This window comes from Lithobates pipiens, unplaced genomic scaffold (genome assembly GCF_037356315.1).
Source record: "Lithobates pipiens isolate NorthernLeopardFrog02 unplaced genomic scaffold, aLitPip1_a1.2 Scaffold_22, whole genome shotgun sequence".
Lineage (NCBI taxonomy): Eukaryota > Metazoa > Chordata > Amphibia > Anura > Ranidae > Lithobates > Lithobates pipiens.
The window spans coordinates 87,225,890-87,251,096 of NW_027507784.1; the positions used below are offsets into that span (position 1 = coordinate 87,225,890).

At 44.5% G+C, this 25,207-nt stretch overlaps 1 protein-coding gene across 1 annotated transcript in view; it reads left to right on the forward strand.

Moving 5' to 3' along the window:
* The first annotated feature begins 14,710 nt into the window (after window positions 1–14,710).
* LOC143923894 (rac GTPase-activating protein 1-like) overlaps window positions 14,711–25,207 on the forward strand; it is a 168,098-nt gene continuing 157,601 nt past the window's right edge. The window contains exon 1 of the mRNA XM_077447838.1: window positions 14,711–14,993. Within this exon, the coding sequence (XP_077303964.1) occupies window positions 14,920–14,993 (74 nt within the window). The 5' untranslated portion in view covers window positions 14,711–14,919. The remainder of the gene's footprint in view (window positions 14,994–25,207) is intronic.

Below are 25,207 nucleotides of genomic sequence, written 5' to 3' on the forward strand. Positions count from 1 at the left end.
GCTCCTTACATTGGTGGTCAGTGAGAAGAATGTTCCTTACATTGGTGATCAGTGAGAAGAATGCTCCTTACATTGGTGATCAGTGAGAAGAATGTTCCTTACATTGGTGGTCAGTGGGAAGAATGCTCCTTACATTGGTGATCAGTGAGAAGAATGTTCCTTACATTGGTGATCAGTGGGAAGAATGTTCCTTACATTGGTGATCAGTGGGAAGAATGCTCCTTACATTGGTGATCAGTGGGAAGAATGCTCCTTACATTGGTGATCAGTGGGAAGAATGCTCCTTACATTGGTGATCAGTGGGAAGAATGTTCCTTACATTGGTGATCAGTGGGAAGAATGTTCCTTACATTGGTGATCAGTGGGAAGAATGCATCTTACATTGGTGGTCAGTGAGAAGAATGTTCCTTACATTGGTGATCAGTGAGAAGAATGCTCCTTACAATGGTGATCAGTGAGAAGAATGCTCCTTACATTGGTGGTTATTGGGAAGAATGCTCCTTACATTGGTGATCAGTGGGAAGAATGCCCCCTTACATTGGTGATCAGTGGGAAGAATGCCCCCTTACATTGGTGATCAGTGGGAAGAATGCCCCCTTACATTGGTGATCAGTGGGAAAAATGTCCCTTACATTGGTGATCAGTGGGAAGAATGCTCCTTACATTGGTGATCAGTGGGAAGAATGTTCCTTACATTGGTGATCAGTGGGAAGAATGTTCCTTACATTGGTGATCAGTGGGAAGAATGCTCCTTACATTGGTGGTCAGTGGGAAGAATGTTCCTTACATTGGTGATCAGTGAGAAGAATGCTCCTTACATTGGTGATCAGTGGGAAGAATGTTCCTTACATTGGGGATCATTGGGAAGAATGCTCCTTACATTGGTGGTCAGTGGGTAGAATGCTCCTTACATTGGTGGTCAATGGGAAGAATGTTCCTTACATTGGGGATCATTGGGAAGAATGTTCCTTACATTGGTGGTCAGTGGGTAGAATGCTCCTTACATTAGTGGTCAGTGGGAAGAATGTTCCTTACGTTGGTGATCAATGGGAAGAATACTCCTTACATTGGGGATCATTGGGAAGAATGTTCCTTACATTTGGGATCATTGGGAAGAATGCTCCTTACATTGCTGGTCAATAGGAAGCAGTGGCGGCTGGTGGTCAAAATTTTATTTTTTTGGGGGGGGGGGGGGGGGGGGGGGAACAAAATTATTTTGAAAAAAAACATCAATTGCAGCCACTGTGCCCATTAAACACTGCCACTGGGCCATCAAACACTGCCACTGTGCCATCAAACGCTGCCACTGTGCCATCAATTGCAGCCACTGTGCCAAATGCTGCCACTTTGCCCATTAAATGCTGCCACTGTGCCCATTAAAACACTGCCACTGGGCCATGAAACACTGCCACTGTGCCATCAAACGTTGCCACTGTGCCCATCAAACGCTGCCACTGTGTCATCAAACGCTGCCAGGGTACCCATCAAAATGCTGCCAGTGTGCCCATCAAATGCTGCCAGTGTGTCCATCATATGCTCCCAGTGTGCTCATTAAATGCTGCCAGTGTGCCCTTGAATGCCCCCAGTATGACCCCCACCCGCTCGATGTCTGCCCGGCACTTACCCTGTCTTGGTGGGGCAGCGTGTGATGGCGATGAGTGGGCTCCCTCTTGCGTCTCCTGCTGTCCTCATCTCCCGTCCTCTCCTGCTGATAGGCATCCAATAGCGGCCTCTAGCGTTTCAGCCAATTAGGTGACAGGTAACAGACCCGAGCACCTGATTGGCTGAGAGGCGGTTTAGTGTTAGGAAAGCGAATATTCATTTGCTTTTCTAACACAGCTGAGTGACCTGCAAGTGCCCAGCATGGTGCTCGCAGGTCACCTTTTTTGATGCCTATTAGAGTCTATGGCTCTAATCAGGTGCTTCAAAAACACTCCCATCAATGAAATTCAGGCGCCCTGCACCCGAGAAAGGGGCTGGGCACCTGCATAAGGGGTGGCAGCGGTGGCCATAGTTTGATTCATGCAATGCATGAATCTATCTATTGGTGCTAGAGAGGGTGGCAGGAGAGAGGGGGCAGCGCCCATGCGCCCTTAATACACGGGCCGCCACTGGTAGGAAGAATGTAAAATCGTTTCTCTCTACGTCGAATCTTTTCTCTCTATGTCAAATCTTTTCTCTCTATGTAGAATAATCTTGGACTAATAGAGGTAAGTTAGGCACATTCGACCACAGGTTCGATGGGCACAGATTGCTATTGTCAGCGTCATTTTGAATCTCCTATCTATATAGAACTGTTGTCACAACGAAAATGAAAATAAAGAATTTGATTATGTCGGATCTATCAGTTTCCAGATTCTGCAGGTTTGTTATCGTTTGTTAAAACGATAGCGAAAATACCCGAAACTCGGACGAAAATGCATTTGGACGAATGCGCATGTCTAGAAGACAACGGGCGGTTAAAAAAAAATGTCTGACATTGAGCCCGTGTGTATGTCGGTCTCTCCAACAGAAGCCGGCCATTCAGAGAACCAGCATCCAATCGCTGATCGAAGTGTTCTGGTGGGGGGGGGGGGGGGGTGTCAGAACAGAACAGCTCAGCGGGGGAGATTGCTGAATTAACCTCACATTGTTAGTACAGTGGCTCCAAGCGGAGGTGACAGTTTTTTCTTTGTTCAACCCACGGGGTTGAACGAAAAAAAAAACAATAGTGTATACCCAGCTTTACATTGGTGGTCAGTGGGAAGAATGTTCCTTATATTTTTAGTCAGTGGCAAAATGTCCATTGCCTTGGTGGTCAGTGGGAAGAATGCCACTTACATTGGTGGTCATTCAGACAGAGATGAGGTTGGACAGTCAAAAACTGATCCAAATCCAGTTTTAGCGCCATTCCTCTCCTCCTCCTCCATTTTTCTTCCATGGGGGCAAATCAACTGGCTGCAACTTATCTGGATTGAGCGTTTTTAGCCATATTGTTCAGCTATTTGGCTGAATACACATGAGGCTTTGCTCGGTAAGCAAAATAAGGGTCAGTGCCCATCTGCAGCCTCAGAAGTGCCCATCTGCAGACACACCATTGTCATGAATGTAACCTCACCTTTGCCAGGAATGCAGCACCCACCTCTGCCAAGAAGGCACTCACCACTGGCAGGAATGCACTCACAAGCGCCAAAGATTACCTACAGGAGAATCTCCTGTTTACACGGTGGCCTCTTTAATAGAAAGTCCCACCTCCTTTGATGGACAGAACAGTCGTCCAATGGCAGTGCCAGAGACGGGACTTCTTATTACAGATTATTACGCCCGTAAACAGGAAATTCCCACCTTCTCTCTGTCCCCTCCAAATCATATACATCTTTTGTGGCCCCCGGCGCTAGGAGATAGTCGAGGGGGCCACAAAAGATACATATGTCCAAATAACCAGGCGGGCCCTTCAAAACCGGAACGCGGGGCACGATTGGCCCACGGGCCGGACTTTGGAAATGCCTGCTGTATGTGGTGAAAGGCTTGTCTCTGCAGATTTCTATGATAACCATCTATGTTGAGGGAATGCTCTCTCCAATAATATAGTTGATATGTAAGTTTGATACTTTGTATTTTTCAGTGTTTTATATGATATTCATTTATCTGGTTTCTAAATTACATTTTTACTCTATACTTTCAGAAGTGGTATTAGTCCCTGAAGAAGAATATCATTTATACACATTTCGAAACGCGTTGGATATTCCCACTACTCATCATCATCTGTAACCTGTATGGATGGTATATTTATGCGTAGTGGGGCAATACCACTTTTTGATGATCATTGTGCAATATTATGATACATGTACATGTGTTGTTGTTTTTTTTTTGTCTTGGTTTCCCATTTGGAAATCTTTATATCATGCTGAAATTTTGTACCAATAAAACTTTTTTTTTTAATATATTGAGTTTTTCATTTTTAAATTGCCTTAAAAATCCTACTTAAAGGTATTTATAATTTTCATTTATACAGACATGATGGCAATTTACACGCAAGGCTGCATGAGCCTATACATTTCTTCAACCCAGTTTGGTAGAACCCATGGAAAGTTATCACGCAATTGCATCCTCACAATCCCAATCATCTGAGGCTTAGGTATGCAAAAAAGCAGGTATTAAAAAAAAAAAAAAAGCAGGTATTAAAAAAATAAAAATAAAAAAAAAAGCAGGGACTGTTGTGAAGTCACTGACCTAATATAGTCACAAATTAGGACAAAGAAACTGACACCCCAGTTTCTGCCAAACTGGGTTCAGGAAAAGTATGAAATGCAGTTCCTGATCTCAGTAGAGTCTCTCTCCTCTGGACTACAGTTCCCACAGTACAATGCTGCCTAACTCAGTCTATGCTGTTGGTTCTACTAAATGGCATTGGGCCAGGAATAATACCAGCACCATCAAACGGGAAGTGGATCAGCCCAGCAACATCTGGAGGACCCTTGGTTGAGAATGGCTACAATAAAGCTTATCAACAACCTTATTGTTTCAGAAAAAAACAATCCTATATCTTCTTTTTACCACGTAAGTATTGAAAATTTTAAAAGAATTAAAAAGAAAAAAAAAAAACAGCCCCAAAGAAGTTCCAAAAGCCAAAAGCACAACAAGAATTGCTGATGTTTGTTAAAGCTGAACTCCGGGTAAATATACAGTGCGTTGAAAAAGTATTCATATCCCTTGACATTTTTTACATTTTGTCATGGTAACAACCAGAAAATGTAAATGTATTTATTGGGATTTTATGTGATAGACCATCACAAAGTGGCACATCATTGTGAAGTGGAAGGAAAATCATAAATGGTTTTCCATTTTTTTTTTTTACAAATAAATAAGTGCGGCGTGCATTTATATGCAGCCAATACTTTGTAGAACCACCTTCCACTGCAATTACAGCTGCAAGTCTTTTTAGGGATGTCTCTACCAGCTTTGCACATCTAGAGAGGGACATTTTTTCCCATTCTTCTTTGAAAAATAGCTCAAGCTCTGTCAGATCGGATGGAGAGCGTCTGAACAGCAATTTTCAAGTCTTGCCACAGATTCTCATTTGGATTTAGGTCTGGACTTTGACTGGGCCATTCTAACAGATGAATATTCTTTGATCTAAACCATTCCATTGTAGCTCTGGCTGTATATTTAGGGTCGTTGTCTTGCTGGAAGGCGAACCTCTGCCCCAGTCTCAAGTCTTTTGAAGACTCTAACAGGTTTTCTTTTAAGATTGTCCTGTATTTGGCTCCATCCATCTTCCCATCAACTCTGTCCACCTTCCCTGTCCCTGCTGAAGAAAAGTATCATCACAACATGATGTGGCCACCACCATGTTTTACGGTGGGGATGGTGTGTTCAGGGTGATGTGCAGTGTTAGAATGTTCTTTTCCTCAACCCTCTCAAGAACCCCAGCCCCTCTGACACACCAAGTTGGGTGCACAAACTTACAATACCGCAGGTATTCACTGAAAGTATTACTTAGTACCCAATAGTAGCTCTATAGGAAAGAAAACGGGCACCAAGAAAGATAGTAAAGGCAAACGTAATATCTTGTCACCCAATATGGTTGGTAACCAAAAAAGGATTAACAAGTAAGCATGCAAAATGACCGGAACGGAAAGTCAGGCAAGCCAGAAATCAGGGATCAATGTAGTGCAACAGCAAGCAGGATCTGGAGCCAGAAGGGATGTCAGCAAAGCAAGTCTTAAACAGGATCGCAGGAGATAGTTTCTGTGATGTTGACCAAGGCGAAGGCAGGGATCCACTGGACTGAACAGAGTAAAAAGGCAGGACTGACGAGCGGGATATCATCAACAGCTGAGTAACTGTGGAGAGATAGGAGCTGGCAATTAGACGACAGCTGACCGGCCAGCTCTGAGAAGGAAGGGCTGAGCCCAGCCCTGACACAGTAGAGACTAAGCATAAAATTACATTTGGCATCCAGATAAGCATAAACAGTAACAAGGCCACCTTATTCGCAGCAGTGAGCAGTAGCTAATTTTAATCCTCCAAGTGCTGGAGCCAGAGCATATTTATGGTGACGATGCTAGTCCTGGACCGACTGGGTATGCATTGTCCAAAAGAAAAGGAGGATGGTAGAAAATGGTGCAGGGGAAAAAGGGGCCTTGCAGAATAATTATTATGGAAGGGGAAGTCCTAATTAGGGGAAGTCCTACATTTCAGTACCATTAGCGGTAACCCCGAGCCACACTCAGGATTGCATTGCAGGATCCTGGTGCAGGTTACTTACCTTGTCCCCAGGATTCTGCGATGTCCCCCCGCTGTGTCTGCTCTGTCCTCCACCCCGATGCCTCTGTGTGCCGGGCTCCGTTCCCTGCGGGCATCGCAACGCACGGGGCGGATCCTGGCGGCAAATTCATAAAATTGAAAATTCATAACACATACATTACACTGTAATCTTATAGAATACATTACTGTATGAAATCATTTCAAATCCCTTTTGTCCCCAGTGCTTTGCCCAATGCCCTGCATGCAGTTTTATATTATATATACTGTTCTTTGTGCCTGGAAACTTGAGATTGTCCATAGGAACTAAAAAGTGTACGTCAAAAGTGGTTTTAGACCAGCTAGAAAACAGCAATAGTAAATTAGAACACTTGCAGAATTGAGTGATAGTGATTTGTGTGGAAATTAATTTTATTGTTATTATATTATTATTTTTTTATAATTATTTATAGTTATTTATTATATTATAATTTATGATTTTGTGTTTCAAACTTTATCATACCCGGGATGTCCACTAGACTCTTTTTTAGACAGATTTAAGTGTGTTATTGCTAAGAATTACAGGCCTACAATATAAAACACCAAATTTCTATGCAAAACAATTGTACCGCTTTGATACGCAAAAATCTGACATAATCATACCGCCAGGAAGGCTACAAGGTGCACTTAACGACAGCCCCAGTTAACCTGCAGGCAGTATAGACTAGACATGTGCAATTCATTTTGTTACGAAATAGTTTTCAGACAAAATTCTACACATTCGTTCATTCTTAAGCATCTGAATGAACGAAAAAGACTCTTTTGACTAATGCATACGAAAACTAATTTTCAGAAAGAACAAAAATCTGAAAGAACGAAAATCCGGAGAAAAAATCTGAAAGTACCAACATCCAAAAGAACAAAAATCAGAAAATATCCAAAAATCCTAAAAGAATGAAAAACCATCCAATCTACGAGTTTAATAAATTGATTACTTTCGGATAATTAAATTTTTGTATTTTCTAATATTATTAAATTATTAACTATTATTATAGTTTTTATTATTATTACTATTTGTTATTAAAAATTATTAAATTATAGGTATTGAAGTTTCCATTAAAATTTTGCTAAAGTAACTGGTAGTGAACATAATGAGTATAAATGCATCCGAAATGACGAATTATCCAAAGTAACGAATGCTACATCTAAACGAATGGAATGGAAAGAATATGAATGCATTCAAAGTTACAAATTATCCGAAGCAATGAATGCTACATCTAAACAAATGGAACAAAATTAATATGAAATGAATGCATCTGAAGTTACGAATAATCCGAAGTAACGAATGCCAATCATAATGAATGACCCAATAAAATAAAAAAAAATTAAAACGAAAACAAAAATATATTTTTTTCACTATTGACACAGTATAAAGTTAAAGTCTTTGTACTAGCGCAAGGTAGATGTGGTTCAAATGCAGTCAATGTTTGGTATAATGCAGTATAGGGTTGGTATAGTTGCAGTCTACTTTTGGAATAAGTGCGGTATGGGTGCAGTATGGATTGGGTACACTTGGTGTCCTGCTCTCAGTCCCTGCTATCAGTATCAGCAATGGGCGGATAGCCCTCTCACCAGTCCCTGGGACCTCCCTCAGTAGAAGGGGGCCCCTTTCTCCTCGGACTAAAAGCCTCTGGTGATCAGTAGTGGGAAGCAGAGGGTGAGTGGATACTCCAGTTTCCCCGCAGGGGCTGCGATGTGGGCGGTACGGCACAGCCCCCGGGTGTCTTTACCCCCAGTCTCAGGTTTGGATCTCCACTAGTATGGCCTCCCGCTGGCAGACAAATATCCAGACAGAGGAGCTTTTCCTGGCAGTTTAATAAAAGTAATCTGTCTGCTCCTCCTACTGCACAATGCCTATTGGGAATAAGAAGTCTATTCATCCCATTATATGGCTGCCTTCTCAAACTGCAACTTCCAGAATTCTCAGCGCTCTGCATAGAAATCTATGGGCTTGCTTGGCTTTAAATCTCCCCCTGCTGGCTGAAGAAGAATGGTGCAGCATAACATCTGTATCTCAGTAGGAGAGAAGAATAAAAAGGCAATGTCTCCTTCCCCATATTGCCGTAGCCCAGCACCTGGCTACAGTAGGTTCAGACACAATCCGCTAGACAGTATAATCAATATGCCAAGACAACTTTGAATAGAGTTTTGTACCGGCAGACTAGAATTAACACATAAATCGGCAAAGTCAGCAATAAACAGTGCATATAAGAATTAACTGCAATGTGAATAATAATACTATAATCACTATAGAATGCACTTTAGGAGAATGTCTAGGGTATGGTCTAGTGTCCCCTAAAGGGTACCTCTCACATAAGCAATAGGTAAAGGTCTCTGTGTACCAGCTGCAAAAGGGCAGTCTTTAGTCTTAACTCTCCAGCCAGCTATCGTTGGGGCCCAGTTCTACCGTTGGTGCATGTGAGAATGGTCCCAGTCAAGCCTGCAGGCAGCAATAGGTCTACTAGGTGGCTTTATGGTCAGTTTCTAAAGGGTTCATTCTCTTTCTCTAGCAGCAGATATTACATCCCCATAGCAGCAGCTCACCAGTACCAGCAATATTGCAGCTCAGCATCTGATCACACACAGTGATCAGTTCATTCTCTGCTCTGCACCCAGGTAGCTCTGCCTGAACTCAAAACTCCGGATCCCACTCAGGCCGCCAATATGCAGCAGTGATGGTGCACACTGGACAACAATGTGCACTCTCCCATTTACCTCAAGGCAAGAAGCAGCTGTGTCATGTACAGTCTGAGAAAATGCAGTGTGTCCCCTCCTCTTGGCAACCTCTCTCTCTCTCTGGGAAATGCAGTTCCTGATCACAGTAGAGTCTCTCTCCTCTGGACTACAGTTCCCACAGTACAATTCTGCCTAACTCAGTCTATTGGACTATTTCTGATCAGCAGCAACCACCTATTGCTGATATATATTGTCAAAAGTATTGGGATGCCTGCCTTTACATGCACATTAACTTTAATGGCATCACAGTCTTAGTCCGCAGGGTTCAATATTGAGTTGGCCCACCCTTTGCAGCGATATCAGCTTCAACTCTTGTGGGAAGGCTGCCCACAAGGTTTAGGAGTGTGTCTATGGGAATGTTTAACCATTCTTCCAGAAGTGTATTTGTGAGGTCAGGCACTGATGTTGGACAAGATGGCCTGGCTCACAGTCTTCATTCTAATTCATCCCTTATCGGGTTGAGGTCAACACTCTGTGCAGGCCAGTCAAGTTCCTCCACCAAGATGTCTTGGTATGCTGATGCCATAACAGTTCCCATGACTGGAACTAAGGGGCCAAATGCAGCCCCTGAAAAACAACCCCACATCATAATCACACCATGTGCACTGGTTCAAATAACATGGTGGAATGGTGATTATGACGTGGGGTTGTCTTTCAGGGTTGGGCCTGGCCCCTTAGTTCCAGTGAAGAGAACTCTTAAGGCATCAGCATACCAAGACATTTTGGGCAATTTCATGTTCTCAACTTTTCCTCCACCCCAAACTCACTCATCCACGTCTTTATGGACCTTGCTTTGTGCACTGGTCCAAATCATTTGGCAGAGGGGGGGTTATGGTGTGGGGATGTTTTTCAGGGGTTGAGCTTGGCCCCTTCATTCTTAGAAGGGAACTCTTAAGGCATCAGCATACCAAGACATTTTGGGCAATTTCATGTTCCCAACTTTGTGAGAACAGTTTGGGGATGGCCCCTTCCTGTTCCAACATGACTGCGCACCAGTGCACAAAGCAAGGTTCATAAAGACATGGATGGGCGAGTTTGGGGTGGAGGAATTTGACTGGCTTGACCTCAACCCGATAGAACACCTTTGGGATGAATTTGAGTGGAAACTGCGAGATAGGTCTTCTCGTCCAACATCACTGCCTGACCTCACAAATTCTCTTCTGGAAGAATGGTCAGACATTCCCAAAGATACATTTGTAAACCTTATGGACAGCCTAATTCATTCCAAAGGTGTTCTTTGTGGTTAAGGTCAGGACAGTCAAGTTTCTCCACCCCAAACATGTCTTTATGAACCTTGCTTGGTGCACTGTTCCAAATTATTTGGTGGAGGGGTGATTATGGTGTGGGGTTTTTTTTTAGGGGTTGGGCTCAGCACCTTAGTTCCAGTGAAGGGAACTCTTAACCATGTGGACGGTCTTCCCAGAAGAGTTGAAGCTGTTATAGCTGCAAAGGATGGGCCAACTCAATTTTGAACCCTACAGACTAACACTGGGATGCCATTAAAGTTCATGTGCGTGTGAAGGCAGGTGTTCCAATACTTTTGACAATATAGTGCATCTGTTAACCAGTCCATCATCACAGGGCAGCAGCCGCAGAGAGCAGCAGCAGCCATTGTTTCTTTCACTCTCCATTCTTAGCCAAGCATCTGGCTGCAGTACATTATTCCATAAATGAATCCACCTCCTTGCTGGGTCTTATAGACCTCTCTAAAAACCAACTCATCCCTAAGAAGGATACCAAATCAATTGTCTAAGAAGCACAAGTCTAACAGTGACAACATTGGATCAAACAAAGGCCTCCAGGCAATGTTCTAGGAACGCAGAATCAGAGGAAATAATAAAACATCACAATAATATGATAAGGACGGACACGGCTTATTTCTGCAGCTTCCCAGGAGCGCAGACCCCCTTCTCAAGGAAGATCCCCCGCTGACCCTATGTGAGTCACACGTGTTATCTGCTGTTATGGCAGAACACGTACACGGCTCGCCTTTCACATTCAAAGCCACAGCCAGATCGCTGATTAAGTTAGAAGCAAATGCTGGATATGATAGAAAACAAGGAATACTAAATAATATGATTGTGCAGATGAGACAATGTCCATTTACTCCTAGTATGGTTACTTATCTATTGCATGTCAGATCCCACTTATCTATGGCATGTCAGATCACCATTTCAATGCTGTCAGGTTTTTTATGCCAACTGCCACAGCTGCCAGTCTCTGCAACGTGTAGATAGCCCAGTGTGTCTACGCTATGAAATGTAAGCACAAATATGTATGAGTATAGGGGTTTGAACCAGTTATCAGCACATAAAACTCATGTTAATGTCTTGAAACCTACCATATTTATCTGCGTATAACACGCGCCGGCGTATAACACGCACCCCAAGTTTAGGAGGGAAGTTTAAGGAAAAAAACTTTTAGGAGGCAAGTTTAAGGAAAAAACCTTACATTTTAAATGCCCATCAATGTAGCCTTCCACTGTCCCCCTGCAGCCCTACACTGTTCTCCTGCAGCCCTACACTGTCCCCCTGCAGCCCTACACTGTCCCCCTGCAGCCCTACACTGTCCCCCTGCAGCCCTACACTGTCCCCCTGCAGCCTTCCACAAAATTGCAGTATGGTAAGGCACTAAGTGAGTTTAATTACCACCTTAATCAGCCACCGAACCTGTGTAATTATGTGTTTAGGTTTAACCACTTCAGCCCCGGACGATTTTACCCCCTTCCTTACCAGAGCACTTTTTGCGATTCGGCACTGCGTCGCTTTAGCTGACAATTGCGTGGTCGTGTGACGTTGCACCCAAACAAAATTGACGTAATTTTTTCCCCACAAATAGAGCTTTCTTTTGGTGGTATTTGATCACCTCTGCGGTTTTAAATTTTTTGCTCTATAAACAAAAGAAGAGCTATAATAAATATCCCATTTAAAAAAAAAAAAAAGTTTAGGCCGATACGTATTCTTCTACATATTTTTGGTAAAAAAAATCGCAATAAGCATATATAGATTGGTTATAGTTATAGCATCTACAAAGTAGGGGGATACATTTATGGCATTTTGTTTTCTTTTACTAGTAATGGCGGCGATTTTTTTCATGACTGCGACATTGTGACGGACATACCGGACACTTTTGACACATTTTTGGGACCATTCACATTTACACAGCGGTCGGTTCTATAAAATTACACTGATTACTGTGTAAATGTGACTGGCAGGGAAGGGGATAACACCAGGGGGTGCTGCAGGGGTTAATATGTTCCCTATGGGAGTGATTCTAACTGTGGGGGGAGGGGACTCACAAGGGGAGGAGACCGATCGGTGTTCCTCTGTACTGGGAATACACCATTGGTCTCCTCTCCTCTGACAGGACGTGGATCTGTGTCTTTGCATACACAGATCCACGGTCCTGCTGTGTTCCCGGGCAATCGCGGGTGCCTGGCGGACATCGTGGCCACCGGGCACGCGCACTGGGTCCCGAGCAACGCCACGGCGCACGCCCCCTAAGCGTCCGGGAATGGGAGGACGTCATTCGACGCCCACCCAGGATGGGAGATCCCATCTGTGGGCATCATATGACTATGGGTGGGTAGGGAAGTGGTTAAGGGGATGAGGTGGCAACCCTAGTCTACGTTTCCCTCATTAGGAAGAGCCTGGTGGCAACCAATGATCATGTGGCTAAGCAACCCTATTGCTGAGGAGTTAGTGACTGCGTGTGGCCTTTAGCCTGAGTTCATACTAGTACATGCGGAACACCGCATGTGATTTGCACAGGAATCACACTGCATTCGATGCAATGTCTGTGCGGTGCAATTTGAGACATAAATTTTGTATGGTTCAAATCACATCCACACCAAAGCAGTAAAGGACCCTTTTTTTTCCACCTGAATCACATTGCATGGGTGTTCAATTCTGGCAATCGCACTGCATTTTGCAATCTGTGATGCGGAAAAACGCAGAAAATCTTGCGCATTTCCCACATCACATCAGTATGAACCAGGGCTCCAACTCTGGAAGTAGTACAGGTCACCATCAGCATAGAGATCCTGTGGCACAATCAGCAGTTTGTGAAGTGTAGCCAGAAATTGAGGAGCCCTCAAGTTACCCAGTTCTACAGTTTTTGGGGTATCCCATGTTCCCTATCCCTATCCCAGTACATTGTTGACAATAAAAACCTACCAATAAAAATCCAAAAAAAGACCCCTAGACTGTTCTTTAGGGCCAGTGGCTGAATGCAGGAAATGCGGTGTGCCTGGCTGTGTGTGCTCTAATGGGAAAATAGGACCAAAATTTCCAGCGGCTGTTTAAGGGGTGCACTACACAATGACCTTTTTGTCCCCTATGTGATGGGGGGAAAAAAGTTAAAGTGGTTGTAAAGGCAGAAGTTTTTTTTTATCTTACTGCATTCTATGATAAAAAGATAGACAAACTTTCTGTGTGCAGCAGCACCCCTAATACCTACCGAGCCCCATCTCGATCCAGCGATGTTGTAAGAGAGACTTGGCTTCCCGGACTCTCCCTCATCATTGGCTGAGACAGAAGCAAAGTGCCATTGGTTCCGGCTCAAGATCAGTGAGCCAGTGAGGAGAGAGAGGGGACGGGGCCATGTCTAAATGGACACACGGAGCAGCGGCCCGCCTTGGGTGCCCCCATAGCAAGCTGCTTGCTGTGGGGGCGCGCAACAGGAGGGAGGGGCCAGAAGCACCGAAGAGGGACCCGAGAAGAAGAGGATCGGGGCTGCTCTGTGCAAAATCACTGTACAGAGCAGGTAAGGTATAACATGTTTGTTACTTTGAAACAAACAAACAAATACAAAAACTGAGTTTAGTATCACTCAGTAAAAAAAAAATGTTTTTTTTTTGCAAAAAAATAAAGTTACACCCAAACGCATAAAATCCCCCCTCATTTTTTTTGAGGCCCCCGACCCCACATATATACGCAGTTATGAACATAAACACATGCTTCGGGTGCGCCTACCAATGAAAAAGTTGATTACGATTTACATGTTACATATCGACGCGCACGCTGGAGTGAGAGCAATAATTCTAGCACAAGACCTTCTTCGTAACACTAAACTGATACCTGTAGGGGGCTTTTGAAGCTTCGCTTATAGAAAATATAGGGTACTGAAGTTTTATTCTGCCATTTCTCGGGCGCACACAAATTTAAGGATTTGACATGTTGGGTATCCTTTTACTCGGCGCAACCTCATCTTTTATATTTTACCACATTTGGGTAGTTTATTGCATTTGTTTGCCCTAAAATTCACTTTAGTGTGTTTTTTTACTGAAATTTTGCATTTCCTAGACCTCTGCGGTAACATTGTGTGACATAAAAAATTGGAACTACCACTATTTTATTCTCTAGGGTGTATGCTTGTAGAAAATATATACTGTTAGGCGGTTCTGTTTAATGTTCGGGCCTAAAATGATTGTTTTAAAGCATGTTTACAAAAACGACTCTGGTAGAGGGTGTGTATAACGCATATTAAATGCACATTTAAACTTTATAAATTAAAAAACACCCCCACACTACCTCACCAGCTGCTATAGCAAAATCAATAAAAGGAATGAAAGAAAAATATAAACTTTTTGGAAGATTTTCAATCGAAATGAATGATCAGGTGACATGGTCTCTTTAAGAAAACTCATTTGTATATCCCTACCAGCCCCTCTCCTGCCTATTACCAGCAGATGCAATACATTGATTATCAGTCCATTGATTAGTAGCTAACACAGCTCCCAGTAGATGGAGCTCTGACAAACGCTGTTCCCAAGTTGCTCCGGTTTTTACTTCTTCCCCATACAAGATCTTAGAAAAGCTTTCTAGAGCCCAACACCTGAGCCCGCGCCATCATATTCCGAGGCTGTGACCGAATCAGGCGGGCACTGGCACGCAATCTATGCTGCGGTCGCTTGACGCCGCCAACCAGCCTCTGCGGGGATTGGCAGGAGCTGCTGGAGACATGATGAACAGGTGAGAGCGCAGGGGAGGTCGGCAATGTACAATGCTCCAAAATAATAAAAGATCAATACGATAATGTCTAAGGCCTGCGTCACACCTATGCAGGTTGCAGTTTGCATATTCCAGGTGCAGTTTGTGGTTTTCAATACACGGTTTTGATCCATTGAAGTCTATGGAACCAAAAACCAGAAGAAAATTCCCTGGCCCTTTCCATAGAGTGCACAGATGTGAATGTGACCCATAGGAAACCATGTTATATGGACTGTAGTGTGTTTCTGCAAAACTGAAAATGCACTAAAAATGCATAGGTCCCATCTCTCTCCTCTTGGGAGGAACAGGTTGATGCTGCCCTGCCTCTGTATAGAATCGCGTACATTGATCGGGGCTGTCAGTGGAAATACGAGAAGGTGTGGGCCCCCCGGAACTCCACCTAGGTGTTCAATAGAGATGAGTCCATTGTGATCGATGTGGTGTATATGAGACTGAACAACACTTGCTGGTACCCAGAGTCTCTGCATTATGTATTTATAGATATCGACTAGTTACTGCACATAGTGATCACCCCACATCTTTCATTTTGTACATATGCACATGTCTATTTACCATCAAGTGTTCTGTACTACATCGATTGATATGCTGTTTATCACCCTACATGACAACAATAAAGCACCTTTGCTTGTTTTAAAAAAAATTAAAAATATGCAAATGTGTGAACCAGGCCTAAAGCTTGAATCGCACCTATGCATTTTTTTTTTTTTTTTGTGCTTTTTGCATTTTTGCACTACAGTCCATTTAACATGGTTTCCTATGGAACACATATTGTAGAGAAAATCTGCAAAAAAGCACTAAAAATGCACAGGTGTGAATCAGACCTAAGTGGGATATTTCGGGAGGACCATAAAAATAATTATAACACCAGGTGGGTTGATTAGGACAGGCTCAGACCAATTGAGAAAATAAGGCTACGTTTACACGGCTGACTAGCACTTTTTTTTTTTTTTTTTCTTCTTTTGTTATATTTATTTACTTGCACATTTGTACCTGGTGGGGCTTACACATATTGAACATTTGGACATTTTTTTGAATGTTGTATTTTACACTTTATTTATGATTGAAGGTCCACCCAGCATTTGTTATTGCAGTAGATGTATAACAGCCAATCAAACCCCTTTGTGTCAACTTGTATTGCATGTTATCAGACCAAAATCACCAGGGTATGTAAACTTTTGCTCAGGGTCATTTGGGTTTCTGTTGTCATTATGATTTAAAAAGAGTAAACACAGTTGTTTGATAATAAATGGCTTCAGCCAAACGCCAACCATGAGTGAAAGAAATGATTTTGTGTTGTTGTTCATATTCTCTGAAAAATGGCCAAGAAATCATAAATTCTGCCAGGGTATGTAAACTTATGAGCATGTGTGTGTGTGTGTGTGTGTGTGTGGTGAGATTTTATTTTTTTACTAGTAATGGCAGCGATTAACCGCATGCCGTCCAGCCGCCGCAGTTATACTGCGCGAATCGCTGTTATGCTACGTCGGTAGCATAAACAGCCACTAGGGGGCACTTGCTCGCTCCCCGTGCCAATGCGAGTGCCCAGTGGTCGCGATCTCTCGGGGCACACGGAGAACCGGGAGCTCTGTGTGTGTGTGTGTGTGTGTGTGTGTGTAAACACACGCTTTCCGGTTCTCTGAGCAGTGAACTGACAGATCGTCTATTCATACAGAGTATGCACAGCAATCTGTTAGTTTCCCTGCACAGTCCCATTCCCCCCCTTCACTTAGAACACTCCCTAGGATAAGTATTAACCCCCTTCACGGCCAGTGACATTTTTACAGTAATCAATGCAATTATAATCGCACTGATCGCTGTATTAATGCCAATGGTCCCAAAAATGTGTCAAAATTGTCTGACTTGTCCGCCATAATGTCGCAGTCACAATAAAGATCGCTGCCGTTACTAGTAAAAAATTAATAATAAAAATGCCCTAAATCTATCCCCTATTTTGTAGATGCTATAAGTTTTGTGCAAATCAATCAATATACGCTTATTGCGTGGTGTGTGTGGTGTTTTATTTATTTTTTATTTATTTTTTTTTACCAAAAATACGTAGAAGAATAAATATTTGGCCTTAACAGAAGGGGGGGAAAAAAGCGCAAAAAAATAAAAACCGCAGAGGTGTTTAAATACCACCAAAAGAAAGCTCTATTTGTGGGGAAAGAAGGACATCAATTTTCTTTGGGAGCCACGTCGCGACTGCGCAGTTGTCAGTTAAAAGTGACAAAGTGCCGAATCACAAAAACTGCTCTGGTCTTTGGCCAGCCAAATAGTCCGGGGCTTAAGCGGTTAATGATTCATAGCGGGACTGCGATATTACGGCAGACATACTGACACTTTTTGGGATCAGTGCTAAAAAAAAAAGCACTGTCACTGTACTAATAAAACTGGCTGGGAAGAGGGTTAACTGCGCGGCTAGGGGGAGTGATGGAACATATTCCTTGCTTGTTCAGAGACACAAACTCCATCCCTTTCTCCATGTTCTGTGTCTCTGCCTGATGATCGCCGGGTGCCGGTGGACATCGGGTACCGCGCACAGACTGATCAGCTTCCGCTGTGTGTAATATTTGCATAACTCCTCCCAAGAGCCAGCCCACTGCTTACATCAGGGCTGAAGACTCTTGAGAGTACTGAAGCTGAGGGGGCTGCGATGTTTTCAGGAAACTATGTACAGCACCCTGTAGCCCCTCCTACCAGCCAGGATCTGCTCGCATTGCACAGGAAAGCACAGAGACCCAGTGATTTGGACTGGGTCCAAAAATAATTATTTTTACGAAAAATGTACTTTTAGTTAAAAATGTCTTTAGTATGTTGATTTAAGGAGGGGGGGGGGGGGGAAATGGGGAAGGCAATATTATAAGCAGATTAAACTTCAGCTTTCAATTTATATCATTTGGGTTTAGATGCACTTGAAACTAGTTGCGTTTAGGATGCGTTTAAGGATTTTTAATTAATACATATACAGTATTAATTGGTGCTTTTTATATCTGCCTGGAGTTCAGCTTTAATCCCCAGCCAGTTTTCCCGGCAGAAAATCAGATCAGAGCGGAACACTTAATGTTTCCTTAACTCTGAAGGCAGCTGAAAGCGAAGGAAAAATACCGAGCGGCTAAACTGTTTATTCATTGAGTACATTAATATAACCTACAGAATCCAATAACTATATGTGCAGCTTTCCTCAAGGAACTTGTCCAATTTCATCTTAACTGTCCATAATGAATGTGCTTTAACTGCATTTTGTAGAAGCAAATTCCAGAATCGAATTACTGTGAGTGGCGGGGGGAGCGAGATATGAGCCGCGCCGTGGCCGGTTATTCCAGCTTCTATTTAGCATGCGGCATCTAATCAGCCGGGGGGCTCCTGGCTCCCCTCTACGTGCCGCTGCCACAGAACCGGCCATAGTCGGCAGGTGAGTGGAGTTTTTGAAGGCTTCCTTGCCTGTAGTTGGGTGGTGGGTTGACTCTGAAAAAATTTTGCGTGCCGATGCCTCATTCCTCACGGAGGAGCTCATTATCCAGAACTGGTTGCTGCTGTGGTCTGTATAACCTGTGCAGCGCTGGCTCCCGACGAGCAGGCGCTATGGTTTTTGAAAAGTTAATTTGCCTAAAGCCACAGTTTGGTTTCGGGACTCTTTCTCAAAATTTCTGGTTTCAATACCAGTCCAGCTGGGTTGCACTGAGTTCTCCATGACCGCAGGTATGCTTTGTCGAGCACCCCACCGGCTGCTAGGCCTAGTGAGAGAGGTCTATCCGGGGGTTGTTAAATACAGTTGTGAAGCGGTTTCTATTCTCTGGATTTTCTCTAAAGACTTCAATTTTGCAATCTAAGTGCCTGAACTCACTCCTAACTCTCTACCCTTATTGAGAGACTGTGTTGTGTTTTAAATAAATAACCCAAAAGAGGATTCAGTGTCGGTTTCCACATTCTTTGGGCCATCTACCACGGGAACCCCAAGACGGAGAAGCAAGCAAGTGAGGTAACGGTAAGCCCAAATAAAACCAGCAGCTCCTTCGGGGGTCAGTGCTACACCTGTCTTGCAATTTTTTGAGAATACAAGAGGTGAGACTGGTGGGCCACAGCTGGGGACAGGTGGATCTAAGTGGTTTTGGACCACCAATGACAGATATTGGCTTTGGTTGACCTCCAGGCATTCAGACCTAAGACAACAGTAGAACAGCAGTCTATGCTGTAATACATGTATACATTTGTAGCACCAAGGCTTTTTTGTTTTTCTCAGAGAATAGGTGCCAGAACTCCGCCTTTCTGAATCACCCCTTGACTATGCCCCCTACCCACCTCCGAGCACCGTTCCTTGGTTCCACCTCCAGCTTTTTATAGAATACAAAACCAAGTATCATTTTGTATGGCATGTGTTAATGATAACAAGAAAGGCAGTAAAATGGATCAAGGCATCCCAGTGACAATACACGCTCAACAGCCAGCATTAACAGACCCTCCAGCAGCCAGCAATATTAGACCCCCTCCCTCAACAGTAGATCCCTCCAGCAATGATTGACCCCCCCAGCAACATAAGACCCACCCCAGCAACAATAACCCCCCCCCCCCCCGCAAAAAATAGGTCCCCTCCAGCAACAATAGATTCACCAGTAGCCAGCATCAATAACCCTCCAGCAACAAAGACCCCTTCTTCAACAGTAAATCCCTCCCATCAACAATAGATCCCCTATGCGCAACAGAAGATCAACCCAGCATAAATAGACCCCCATCCTCCGCAAACAGATTCGCACCAGCATCAATAGATCCTCCAGCACCCCTTTGCCATTACATATATTCAGTGCTGGAGGTGCCGGAACTGAGTTCCCCCATGTTTCCACTGAAAAAAAGCCCTGTGTGGCACCCTGATGTTTAGGCAGGGTGGCTATTCAATTTATTTGCCAAGTGATAGTTGCCTTGGCCAATTGACAGAAGGTCAATTGATTTCATCCTAATTCTGGAATTGCTGAAACACTCAGTTGTGAATGGGGCCTAAGTGATTAATAAAAAAAAAAAAAAAAGTGATTAAAAAAAGTTTTAATCACTTAGAACCCCCCCCCCCCCCCCAAAAAAAGATATATATATATATATATATATATATATATATATATATATATATATATATATATATATATATATATATATATTTTTTTTTTCTCCCTCCACTAAAAAAGAACTTTATATTGCATAGGGGACAAAAAGTGTCCAAATATCCTGGCCACCCTGCTGCACATAGTCCAGTGCTTCATGCCCACTATGTACAGTGGGGGGGCCCAGGATATTTGGACACTTTTTTTTTTTTTTTTTGTCCCCCTATGCAATATAAATAAAATGTTTTTCCATGGAGGAGGCCAGGATATATAAAGGTAGTTCTCCTTTTTACTTTTTCATGAAAAGGTGAATGTACCCTTTTATCGCTCGCCTTGGCCTGAGTGCGAGGGCAGGGCTTGTACCAGTGAACATACTAGCAGACATTTTCATGTTCCTCCAGGAAATTCCAATACCGAAAAATGAGATGAGTTTGTCTGTCGGAGCAGAAGACCACGCAGGATAATTGACGGGATGAAAATGACTCTACAAATTGTCTTCATTCCCTCAATGGCTTTTAAAACCTTTGCATTCACATTTACCAGGCGTGCTTAATATTTGAAAAACCCCTTGTCAGCCTGCTGGAATTTAGTCTGCTGTGTGTGTGTGTGTGTGTGGTGTGTGTTTTTTTTTTTTTTTTTTTTTTTTTTTTTTTTTTTTTTTTTTTTAGGCCGTCGTCTGTTCCTTCCAGGATCCCTGCCACTCGCTGTACAAATTCCATCTCCGGAATCTCTCCTGCAATTTTAATATTGAATCACGGCGTGAAATGCGCATCTGTTTTGCCTTTTTACGAGGAAAGACGGTCAGTAAGCGTTGTGGCGGGTGCCGCCGCCGCTCACAGGCCCTGCGACGTAGCAAGACTTATGAGGCAGTTATGGCAGAATTTACAATGGTGGTTATTTTTTAATAGGAGTGGAAAGGGAAAGTCTGTTGAGCGCCTGAAAGGAATTGGAGGGCGCTGGAAGCAGGTGACACGCAAAGATGCGATTTGCATGTACATAGTGGAGGGTTTCGGTAACATAAATTCAGAGGAATAGCACTATTCTGTGCTCATCTTGCCAGCAGCACCATCCAAAACTGACGAAGTGTACCTGTCTCCTAGAGATAAGGGAGCTAGGCCATTTTGAGGTTGAAGCAATAGAAAAATAAGATTAACACTATATTACCAAAAGTATTGGGACACCTGCCTTTACACACACATGAACTTTAATGGCATCACAGTCTTAGTCCGTAGGGTTCAATATTGAGTTGGCCTACCCTTTGCAGCTATAACGGCTTCAACTCTTCTGGGGAGGCCGTCCACAAGGTTTAGGAGTGTGTCTATGGGAATGTTTGACCATTCTTCCAGAAGCACTGCTGTTGGATGAGAAGGCCTGGCTCACAGTTTCCGCTCTAATTCATCCCAAAGGTGTTCTATCAGGTTGAGGTCAGATTTCTGTGTAGGCCAGTTAAGTTCCTCCATCCCAAACTCGTTCATCCATGTCTTTATGAACCTTGCTTTGTGCACTGGTGCGCAGTCATGTTGGAACAGGAAGGGGCCATCCCCAAACTGTTCCCACAAAGTTGGGAGCATAAAATTGTCCAAAATCTCTTGGTATGCTGACGCCTTAAAGGGGTTGTAAAGATTCATTTTTTTATTTTCTAAATAGGTTCCTTTAAGCTAGTGCATTGTTGGTTCACTTACCTTTTTTCCTTCGATTTCCCTTCTAAATGTTTTTTTTTTTTTTTTTTCTCACTTCCTGTTTCTCCTCAGTAAACTTCACACCACCATCATCCGAGCAGTCAGCCAGAACAGCTTACTGAGGAGGAAGAGTGCCCCCCCCCATTGTTGGTGGGAGGGGAGAGAGTGCCCCCCCCCCCCCATTGTTGGTGGGAGGGGAAGAGAATGCCCCCCCCCCATTGTTGGTGGGAGGGGAAGAGAATGCCCCCCCCCCCATTGTTGGTGGGAGGGGAAGAGAATGCCCCCCCCCCATTGTTGGTGGGAGGGGAAGAGAATGCCCCCCCCCCATTGTTGGTGGGAGGGGAAGAGAATGCCCCCCCCCATTGTTGGTGGGAGGGGAAGAGAATGCCCCCCCCCCATTGTTGGTGGGAGGGGAAGAGAATGCCCCCCCCCCATTGTTGGTGGGAGGGGAAGAGAATGCCCCCCCCCCCATTGTTGGTGGGAGGGGAAGAGAATGCCCCCCCCCATTGTTGGTGGGAGGGGAAGAGAATGCCCCCCCCCCATTGTTGGTGGGAGGGGAAGAGAATGCCCCCCCCCATTGTTGGTGGGAGGGGAAGAGAATGCCCCCCCCCATTGTTGGTGGGAGGGGAAGAGAATGCCCCCCCCCCGTTGGTGGGAGGGGAAGAGAATGCCCCCCCCCCGTTGGTGGGAGGGGAAGAGAGTGCCCCCCCCCCCGTTGTTGGTGGGAGGGGAAGAGAGTGCCCCCCCCGTTGTTGGTGGGAGGGGAAGAGAGTGCCCCCCCCCCCCGTTGTTGGTGGGAGGGGAAGAGAGTGCCCCCCCCCCCCCGTTGGTGGGAGGGGAAGAGAGTGCCCCCCCCCCCCGTTGTTGGTGGGAGGGGAAGAGAGTGCCCCCCCCCCCCGTTGTTGGTGGGAGGGGAAGAGAGTGCCCCCCCCCCCCCCGTTGTTGGTGGGAGGGGAAGAGAGTGCCCCCCCCCCCCTGTTGTTGGTGGGAGGGGAAGAGAGTGCGCCCCCCCCCCCCGTTGTTGGTGGGAGGGGAAGAGAGTGCGCCCCCCCCGTTGTTGGTGGGAGGGGAAGAGAGTGCGCCCCCCCCCCCCTCCGTTGTTGGTGGGAGGGGAAGAGAGTGCGCCCCCCCCCCCCCCCCGTTGGTGGGAGGGGAAGAGAGTGCGCCCCCCCGTTGTTGGTGGCGTGGGGGGAAAGAGAGTGGGCCCCCCCATTGGTGGGGGGAAGAGTGGGGGCCCCCCCACTTTTGGTGGGGAGTGGTCCCCAATGTTGGTGGAGGGGTGCCCCCATTGTTGGTGTCCGTAGGAGAAATATGACTGGTTAAATGCAAAGGGACTTCATATAGTTTTTGTCTCAGAACATATTGCACAGTCATGGTCCACCATGGTTTATGATCAGGAAGCATATCCAAAAAACAACAAATCTGTAGCAATCGATTGAGCAAGTGCGTGGTGTTAAGCAGTGGCAAAAAAAAAAAAAAAAAAAAAAAAAAAAACAAACATCACAACACAAAATATATATACATATATATGCAGAGGGACTTCAGTTGTGGATGACTGTTCTGAACCCAAACTGGATGACCTATAATTTGCTAAAGCACTGCGTATTAAAATATATAATACGCAGTGCTTTAGCAAATTATAGGTCATCCAGTTTGGGTTCAGAACAGTCATCCACAACTGAAGTCCCTCTGCATATATATATATATGTATATATATATATATATATATATATATATATGTATATATATATGTATATATATATATATATATATATATATATATATATATATATATATATATATATTGTGTTGTGATGTTTGTTGTTTTTTTTTTGTTTTTTTTTTTTTGTTTTTTGCCACTGCTTAACACCACGCACTTGCTCAATCGATTGCTACAGATTTGTTGTTTTTTGGATATGCTTCCTGATCATAACCATGGTGGACCATGACTGTGCAATATGTTCTGAGACAAAAACTTGTCTCCTATATGAAGTGCTGTTTTTGTGAGAAAAAAAGCACAAGAAGCAGACAGCTGAATTAAGCAGGCTGGTCTGGGCAGAGATGAAGCTGGATGAGAGTTACAGAGCCTTCCGGTGGTATGTATCCCAAGCATGTCCCTGGATAGCGTATGACAGCCCAGCGAAAGGCTTTGGCTACGGCAGCCTGGGACTGTTGTATGTGAAGCTGACAGGGGACTTTGGGAGTGATTTAGAGTGGCGGTTGGACAAAATCATGGAGAAGGGCTACTGAATGTCTCGGAATTGCATTGGGCACTGGAAGATTTAGCCCTTGTACACACAGTCGGACATTCCGACAACCAAATCCGTCGGATTTTGTCCGAAATTGTTGCATACACACGGTCGGACAAAGTTGTCGGAAAATCCGACGTGATGACGTTATTTCGTTACGACGGGACTACGTTCACGCTAGTAGCCAATAGTTTTGGTCTAGGAATTTGATCTGAGCATGCGTGGCACTTTGTCCGATCGGAATTCTCTACACATGATCGGAGTATGTCCGATCGGAGCATTTTGTCGGAAAATTTAACCAACAAGTTGGAAAACTTGGTCCGTCAGATACTCCGACAGAAACAGTCCGATGTAGACCACACACAGTCGGAATATCCAACAAAATGGTCCGATTGGACACATTCCGTCGGAATCTCCGACCGTGTGTACAAGGGCATAGAGTTTCTGGCTGTTCAGGAATGGGAGCTGGAGATCGCCTACAGATGGCTGCAAGGGGGCTGGGCTCCCCTTGCCTGGGACTATAAGAAAATACCAGTGGACAACTCTGAAATCCTGGCTGAAGAGTCAGCAATGTGGCAGAGTAACAGTGTGCTTTACCAACCTGCCCCTGCAGCTATGGATGTGGAGGTCTTATGTCGGATGCAGCAAGTGCTGACTGACCTTGATGATCCTGTTTCTGCATGGGATGATCTTGGATGGAGGAATGTGCCTGTCCAGCAGCATGCCAGAGAATTGGCAGTGGAAAATCTGGACATTGCCATCCCCAAAGCTGAAGTGCTGACAACAGGGCAGAACTCTAACCTCTGCTCAGCACTGATGGCATCTTCTGGGTTCCATGGACAGGAGATGGTGAACCTATATCCCCAGACACAAGTTGCAGAAACTGGGGATTTGATAGACTTTTCTTCTGAGGAAAAACAATCTGTTGAGCTTCCAGCAGAAGAGCTGGTATTAGGGCCAAACTTCACTGTGCTCTGCCCAGCACCAACAGCAGTATCAGTGGAGTTACAAGGAACTTCCCCAGCTGAAGCGCTGGTCAACAAACAGAGGGTCCAAGACCTCTGCCCCACACCTGTGGCAGTTTTGGAGGCTCGGGTGAGAAGGTAGCAATCACTTCCCAGCAGCAGATACAGGGGGAGAAGGGAGAGGAGGTGTTTGTC